The following is an 8,523-nucleotide window of genomic DNA, read 5'->3' as shown; positions in this document are numbered from 1 at the left end:
ATTAATTATTCTGCTGATAATTAAGGGATTTGATTAAAAATGAGGCTAAATTAAATAAATAATAATAGATAGAACATCTCTATTATAAGAATAATATTTAAATTCATCTAATTTTTATTTGATCTTCTCTAATAATATACGATACAAAAGTTTAATTTTTTGAGTTTCAAATAAGACTTTTTCGATCATAAGAATAAAATAGTACTTATTTATCTAAACAATATTTGTTTTCTCCCAACAGCCAAAAAAAAAAAAAGAGTGTTATCAAATGGATGTATCGAAAAGAGATCTTAGAATGGTGTAAAAGTATAATCCAGAGAAAAAGTAAAATAAAATCTGAAGAGTTTTTCAATGGAAATGAAGAATATGATTAAAACATTTATTATTATAGTACTAGTTTTTAAGTGGGAGGATTTTGGAGATGATCGGAGAATAATGGTTGAAATAGATGAAGAAGAATTGATATCGAAATAATGAGGGGGTTTTGTCTTTTATTATGGAGCTTGATAATGCATGTTTGTATGTACACTGATTTGAATGTATTGGGAGAGCGTCCATGATTACCGATGGGCGCGAAGCCCTCTAAAGTCATTTAACCGTCCAAAACCATTTATTGATACTCGATACAAGTGGCATAGGAGTTTGGACTCTTCTTTCTCGTTATAATTCAAGATCTCATGCACATCCCACTGTTAAAAAGAAAAAAAGTTAGTTGTAACTTGCTACATGTACTTAAATAAAGCCTCGTTACTTCTTTAAATTCTCTAAATTTTTGTTGATTTTGGTTGGAAATAATATGATAAAGTCATTGAGAAAAGGTTGAGACTCACTCTCTATTTCAATCCATTCGTCCGGTTAAAATTCATCTTTCAAAACTTGTAGTCTGCGCGAGCTAAGGGAGGGATGAACGAATTGGCCCATATGACTAGTATAATTTAAAAATTTAGAAATTTCTTTCTATATTCTAATATTTTCTTCATATAGCCTCATATTTCACATTTCAGAATTTTTACTCGCATCTTATTACGCGTGTGTCATAAGAATAATATTGTGAGACCATTTACTTAATGCATCTAAATAAAAAAACTTAAATTTATTCAAAAATTCTATTTAAAAAACTATTTTTTATTAATTTTAGAAAAAGTATTTCTTAGGCGGGACAAACTAGTAAAATTAACTCATATATTCTATGCGAGACGGGCCAAATGCAAAACGGGCTTATGCGAAAACGTAGGTGTTGTACCTGCAAAAAGTATTTTGATACCTAAGTCAATGTTGAGATAGTTGAGTGTAATAAATATTATTTAATGCATACCTTTGTCTCGATTATATGTCCGGATTTATGTTGAGATTAAAATAAGTTTTAGAATTAATCTTTGAATTTTAGGTGAACCTCCTTACAGAAATTATATTAATTATTTGTGTTAAAGGATGTTTATTTGGACTATGTCCTAGACCGAAATCCTCTCGGAACAAAAATTAGAATGATTAACAAATAGTGGTTTAGGACAAGAAGAATTAAGCAAGCATTGAGTACTACCAGGCAAGAGGATAGTGATGTGGTTTTTGTGAAGGGAAAATGAAAATAGGGATAAGTTTGGTTATTACATGGTGGCAGGTGAAACTTAAATGAGACATGATCTTGGTACCAAACAATGCAATATAGAATGAGTGAAACGCAACTTTGCAACGTTAACGGGTCACCTAACAGAAGTGATGTCAACCTTGTAAAGTTGATTTTGTTAAAGTATGGATTTTTTCAAAAGTGTGTATGAGTGTCTTTGTGAAGGAAGGAGCCAATGGAGTTTAGTTTTATAAAAGGTATGAGAGAGAGGGAATAAAAGGGTGATCACATATTAAAAATTATCGTCAAATTATTAAAAAGTGTCATTAGGCCATAATTAAACATTTCTGGCAAGGGGCGTGGATTATTATAGTTGGATTGCTGGAATTGGGTCCAACCAATGATGGAGTTATCTACATGTTCCATTATTATAAAAAAATAGCTTTCATTGGGCAAACTAGAGCTGAGCTCCTTTCCAACCTATTTGCTGGAAATGCAAGGAACAAAGGGAAAGAAAAGCAAAAGTAGATTCCCACCGCACATGTTATGTACTACACAATGTCTAATTTGTCTTCGCTTGCTTAGGGACATATTCATCATTTCCTCCAACATAAACCATACTTCTTATTACTCACTGCTCACTTCAGCTACTACTTCTGCTTGATTGCATTTCGATTAATCCGCTTCTTAATACTTCACAAATCTCAATACCCCAATATAATCATCAATCTGCAATTCATCTTTAGTAATGTTAGCATCTTGTACATTTCAGTACTTGTGCATGTAAGAAAAGAATTGGTTTGTGACAGTCCAAAAAAGCCCTGAGGTCATGAACAAATGATAGTCTAACAATTATGACCCAAAAAATGATGGTCTAAGAATTATAGGTAGGAGTGAGTGAGTGAGTGAGTGAATTATGAATAGGAGAGTATTGACAAAGGTATGAATCTACCCAGGAGGAAAAGGTCCACTCCTTCAAAATGCAAAATCTAAACCAGAAGCAGGCCATCGTCAGCAATCACTAAAGTGGGCCTCTCTTCTAAGATCAGGAAATTAGGCTGCCACAAACTGGGTCCACCAATAAAGACATCTGCGCAATCAGGGAGAGTGAGAGTGAGAGAGAGAAATACAAACCATGGAATATCAAGTATCATAGAAGGATGTCATATAGGACATCTATAAGAAAATAAAAAAGTAAGGGGGAAATTGGAAAGTAAAAAGGAACGAACCTGAGTAGGAAGGGATAAGCATGGAGAAGTTCACTTCCATCCCAAAAGAGAACCTTTGGGTCCCTTGTCATGTTGTTGGGGTCACTGTTTACACTCAGGACTCTAGTGTTTTGTTTTAAGCTCATACAGAATGAATAGTAGAATAATTCTAATTTCTCGGCCAATACTAGCCATTGGGCATAAGAAAATCAATTAAAAAATTAGTAAAAAGCTCCTCCCATCGCTTATCTGAGATTCTGTTCTTGTGGTGGTGTGTTATAGGGAACCAAAAAGGTTTTATCTTATATTATAAAGCTGCTTTCTTCCATCTGTTTCAGAGCATCTTCACACATATGTATGCAGTTTTCAGTTCTCAGTTGTCACTCCCACAGGGAAAAACACATGAACAGATAAACCAGGTATAGTTTTCTTGATAAGGAAGCTCTGGCTACATGCGCATAGGCCAAAAACAGTGTCTGCAACACCTTCTCACTTTCAGTTCTTGGCTAAAGTAAGATCTGGGAACAACATTTTGGTTCAAGATATAAAGAGAATAAAGGTATTATATGACGAGTTTCCATCAAAACTAGATGAGAGATATGAAAAAGAATGACGGACAAAAACTATGAAGACCCTTTGGCCGTTAGCCCCTTTTGACAAGCAGAAACTCAAGAAAAGTTTATCAAAGCTAAAAGCTCTTATCTCTTGCAAAACCTCATCATAGCATAGAAAAAAAAAGCATATAAACAAGAAAGGTCCATCTCATTATAATCCATCACATGTTCAAATCCAAAGGGAAAAAGCAATCACGTTGAATAGGAAATAAAAGGGGTTGTTCTTATTCACCTTTTGAAAGACAGCAGCATGATTAAATTGGCACACAAACATGTTACGTTCCTATTAGATCCACAGTCACAAGGTTATAATAATACTGAGAGGAATTCGGGAAAATCATTCTTTTTATTTGAAATGTAAGCAGTAAGTGATGAGCTAGAGAAAGTTCTGTAATACAAGAGGGCTTCGGCTACAGAACCTAATCTTTATCTACCCCTCAACACAATTGTTATGTCGTGCATCTCCACCAAGCAAAAAAGAAAATAAATTCAAAGAAAAAAAGAAAAAGAAAAAGGTTCCCTAAAGAGGCCTGTGTCGCTTGTGGCCAGCTTTGCCATCAGATTTCACAGCACCACTGGAATCCCCTTCGGAAGAAACCTCCATGGATTTGGTAAAGGAGCTTGAAAGATCCGCATAAAGGTCAACCACTCTTCTGATGTTGTTGTTAAGCTCCCTAATAAGGCCAACGTTTCTGCTGAGATTGTCAGGGACCTTGGACTCATGATTCTGGTTTATCTCATTGATGAGTACCCGGTTCTGATCCAAGATGTCCTGGACTTGAACAAAGCTTTTCTTAAATGTTTGCAAGATCTTGTTATCAATCTGTATACCGTTGCCGAGACCAGAGAATGTGTCACCTTCCATTTTTTTTATTTATTTTTGTTGGAGTCAAAAGCTTGATCGAGTCAGAACCAGCCCTGCATATTGGGCGAAAAGAAGATGATGAGAAGAAAGAACAAAATATATGAAATACTGAGAGCGTTTCAACATATTTTTTTAATTTATCCATAATCATATCCTTCTATGTGTACCTGCCTGCACTAACCAAAACAGAGAGACAAAACATAAGCAGTTTTGGAATTGTTTAAGGCATTGCGCAGATGAGACAAGCTCTGTAGTAGAAATCATGACCACCATGAGTTCCTTTTCCAGAGGAATCAGATTATAAACATCAATAATAATAATATTTATTATTAATATTTCTACTGTTGCTATTATTACTATTATTATTTATTATTTATATTGATGGGGTAATTTTTTTAAAAATGATGAGACTGGAAAAAGCAGATCCCATTTCCATAAAAGGACCTTTTTTTAATGTACTCAGGAAATACCTACCTAAAGCACAGAGTTCCAAAGAAGAATCTAAAAGCCACCCCCACCCAAAAAAAAAAACACAGTCAATGATGCAGAAGAGATGATATTACGAAGTACTATAGCAGAGACAGTATCATTAACCCTTTTCAAGCAAAATTACGAAAAACAAAAATAGTAGAACTAAGTGACCGTCCAAATGTTGAACTTTGAACTCGAATACACCTTAAGAAAAACAAAACCCCATTTAATAATCTCATATAAGCATTAATACATAATAAAACCCGGCAAAATCTCAATTAACATGTTGATATAAGGAATTAAAATGTTGCAAAGGAACTTGGAAAAGTTCCTGACAGCATAAAATTCTTTTCAGAAATTGGTGAGATAAAAACAAAAGAACCCATTTGAGTTTGTGGAACCTACCCATCTGAAAATCAAGTAAGTTACAATTGCTGAGATCTCCTGGGAATATTTTAGTGGACAGCCGAGAAGAAGACGGAGAAGGAAAAGAAAAGGAGCTGATAAAACCAATGTCTGGGTGAAACTGAGATCAAGAAACTCCTCTCATGAAACAGTGGAGAGAAGGTTGTTGTGGGGGCAGAAACAAAGACTAGAAAACAAAATTCACATTTTATGAAACTATGGCGTGTTGTTTATTTATTTGTTTGGGGGAATTGATATAAAGGTAAAAATAAAATAATGAAGATTGTTAATACTAATAATAATAATAATAAATGATATTATAATAATTGGCATGAATGAAAAATGGTACCTTGAAAATCTGGAACATTATATTGAGAGAGAAGAGACAGAGATTGAAAGGGAAGACGAGGGATTCCCGAGGAGCAGTGAGTAATAAAGATCGGCGATTGAATCGAATCTGCGGAGCAAAGGGGCTGTCCTCCTCTGAATTCAGAGAGAGAGAGAGAAAACAGAGAATATGTAGATTTGACAGTCACGCTCGGACCCCTTTGTGTCTTAATATTTAGCACTATTCTATAATGAATATCCACCTGTTTTCTTATTTTCACATTTTATTTATTACATTTAATTATTAATTTACTTTTTTAATATCCATATATTATTAAAAAATATTGGTTTTTTTTTAATCTTTTATCTTTTAAAGTACTCATTCAGCTTCTTATCTGTTAAATATATAAAATAAAACCTTCTTTCAAATCCTCATCTACGCATGAAAACTTTACATTAACATTTTACGGATATATAAAATTAAATTTGTTAGACTTGAATAACTTTTATATCATAAATATAAATTTAAAAATTATTATTATAAAAAATAAGTGTAATAGTTATATTAAATTATTATTTATAGAAAAAATCTTTGGTTATAATATTTTTAAGAAGTATTGGGTAAAAGTCTTGGTCCTTGAAAAGAAGAAAGAAAAAAAGTAATAGGATTTTATTAGGACACGTGGCTGGTTGATGATGTAAAGAGATTTGTATGATGAAAGGGCCCTACTTTTGCCAGCAAAGCATGTATCAATTCTTTCCTTAATATTCAGAATCAGACGTATTATGATGGTGGATCACACACTTCAAAAAATTTGTCGGCCGATATTTATTTATATTAATGGAAGAGTAATGAAAACAAAATAGATTAAAAAAAAAGTACAAATATATCATAAATTAAATTAAAATTAAAAAATTTGACTAAAAAGAAATTAAGAAAAAGATTTTAAAAAATAATAGAAATAATAGAGAAATATAATGGAATGAATATACTGGTGAGATGAGATTAACCTACTTTTTAGTTTTATATTTTTTTAATTAAATATAACAAAATAATGATTTTTTATTTATTTTTTATTCTCCTTCCATCCATTTAAATATATTAAATAATTGAAAATAAAAAATATTTTTAATATATACTTAATGGTTTTTATAATAATCTTTGATTTTTAATATATTTACCTATTAAATATATAAAGTGTTTGAAACAATAATAAATAAGAAAAACTGAAGAAAAAGAAAAGTTTGAATTGGATAGATTTATTTAGAAAAACATCTATATTTTAAAATTCAATTTTCTCTTTCTTTTTCAACTAAACATGATTGGTGCTCCCTTGTTTATTTCTCCTAAATAAAGATAATTTGTAAATAGCTTGTAGAAGTGAATTATAAATTTTGGTTTAAGCAAAAGCTGCTTAGCAAATAACAGAAATGGTTTTATTATCTTAATTTTTAAAATTTATTTGCTCAAAGTTTTCACTGACATTTTTAATTATTTAACCATGTTCTATTATTATTTTTTTCAATGAGAAAAAAAAGTGAAAAATAAGTTATTTAAATGGAAAAAAAATAATAGAGAGAAATGTAGTTGGATAATTTATTTTATATATTATAATATTTAAAGGATAATTTACAAAATAAATTTTTAAAAATAATAAATTAAAATAAAGCATTATTATAAAATTTAACAAAAAAAAATTTGGTTTTATTTATTATTTTAATAATTTTATTTTAATTATCTATTTAAAAAACAAAACTATAATAAGATAGATCAAATCTGCACAATATACAGAAAGTATGAAAGATAAATTTTGTTTCCATTTACATGCTTATTCCCTTTGTGTTTTCTGTAGTAAGAGTAAAACTTATTTTATATATTATATAAAAGCTAACATTTCCAATTATGAGTCTTGTAATTGAAAAAGAAAATCAATTTGCTCTAATTTGTGAATCCCAAGATGTTTTGAGATTTGTAGCATGAATAAAATAAAGAAGTAATGTATAAATGTAGTTTAATAAGTGTATAATAGTGAAGATGATGGATTTGTATATTCCCAAGTATACATGACAGGACATTACTACTTTATGTTTGAGGTTGCCATGGACCGTATACTAATATTGATTCCAGCTCAATCCCACCTGGAGAATACCATAATAATTCAATGCTTCCTAAAATTTCATTCAATATCGTGTGTTGGAAAATAAAAACTTAAATTACATTTTTTAACTCATGTTTAAGTTGTTATAACTTGAATATTATGTTTCTATCTTAAACATTTACTTATGATATTCTTATGCATCTTAAACAAGATTATTCTTTTTAAAAACTTAAAATATCGTATTTTGAACTGTTTTAATTTTTTTTACAAATCTCAATTTCAATCATTAGAACTAAGTACTTCCACTCTTAATAATTAAACCCTGCAGAGGATTTATTTGCATAAATTGTTTTATAGGTCTGTTTCCACTATTATCTATAGATAAATAGGAGTTAGTATATAGATAGATATGTCTTTATTAACATGTTATAACACTTATACTCCTAGTAATTAAGGATTCTTAGTAACTAAGGTTTATGGTATTCATATTTATTCATTTCACATTCATTGGAAAGAATTTGTCTCCCTACTTGGAAACTACTGTATGTATTTGGTTACTAAATTTACTAACCTTTCTATTCTAAACTCTTGTCGACATAACATATTATTATGTTATCTATTCTGAACGTTGTTTTTATTATTGAGTAAATTTTTTTAAAATATTTTTTTTAAATAATATTTTATATGAGATAAAATTATTTTTATATGGGTTTAAAATCATTAATGACGAGAAAATATTAATACGATAAATTTTATTTCAAATTGAAATGAATGATAAAAAAGTCATTAATCAATTTTAATATATTATAAATTTAATTAAACAATCAATTTAACCTGACTCTTTTGATAAAAATATTATCTTATATATTGATAAAAATTATTCATTATTTTATATATTAATATTTTATTGTACACAAATATTAAATTTAATAATATTTAATAAATTATATATATATATATATAATATTTT

The 8,523-nt window shown here is 29.7% G+C and overlaps 1 protein-coding gene across 7 annotated transcripts; it reads right to left on the bottom strand.

The window, feature by feature from the left end:
• Nucleotides 1–2,473: 2,473 nt before the first annotated feature.
• Nucleotides 2,474–5,675, bottom strand: LOC137807185 (protein ELF4-LIKE 4-like). Of its 7 annotated transcripts, XM_068607672.1 has the most exons (4): nt 5,477–5,603; nt 5,128–5,314; nt 4,419–4,499; nt 3,714–4,304 (listed from the first exon to the last, which is right to left on the bottom strand). In XM_068607672.1, the coding sequence occupies exon 4, from the start codon at nt 4,249–4,251 to the stop codon at nt 3,907–3,909; it is 345 nt and encodes a 114-aa protein (XP_068463773.1). In that variant the 5' UTR covers nt 4,252–4,304; nt 4,419–4,499; nt 5,128–5,314; nt 5,477–5,603; the 3' UTR covers nt 3,714–3,906. The 7 variants fall into 7 exon arrangements, 5 of the variants coding, with proteins under 5 accessions (XP_068463773.1, XP_068463774.1, XP_068463775.1 ...); XR_011080482.1 differs by lacking the exons at nt 4,419–4,499; nt 5,128–5,314 and adding an exon at nt 2,474–2,654 and having other exon boundaries at nt 2,794–4,304; nt 5,477–5,675; XR_011080483.1 differs by lacking the exon at nt 4,419–4,499 and having other exon boundaries at nt 5,477–5,674.
• Between the last annotated feature and the right edge of the window lie 2,848 nt (nt 5,676–8,523).

Source organism: Phaseolus vulgaris, chromosome 3 (genome assembly GCF_000499845.2).
Source record: "Phaseolus vulgaris cultivar G19833 chromosome 3, P. vulgaris v2.0, whole genome shotgun sequence".
NCBI classification, from domain to species: Eukaryota; Viridiplantae; Streptophyta; class Magnoliopsida; order Fabales; family Fabaceae; genus Phaseolus; species Phaseolus vulgaris.
This window is presented reverse-complemented; position numbering and strand designations above follow the sequence as displayed.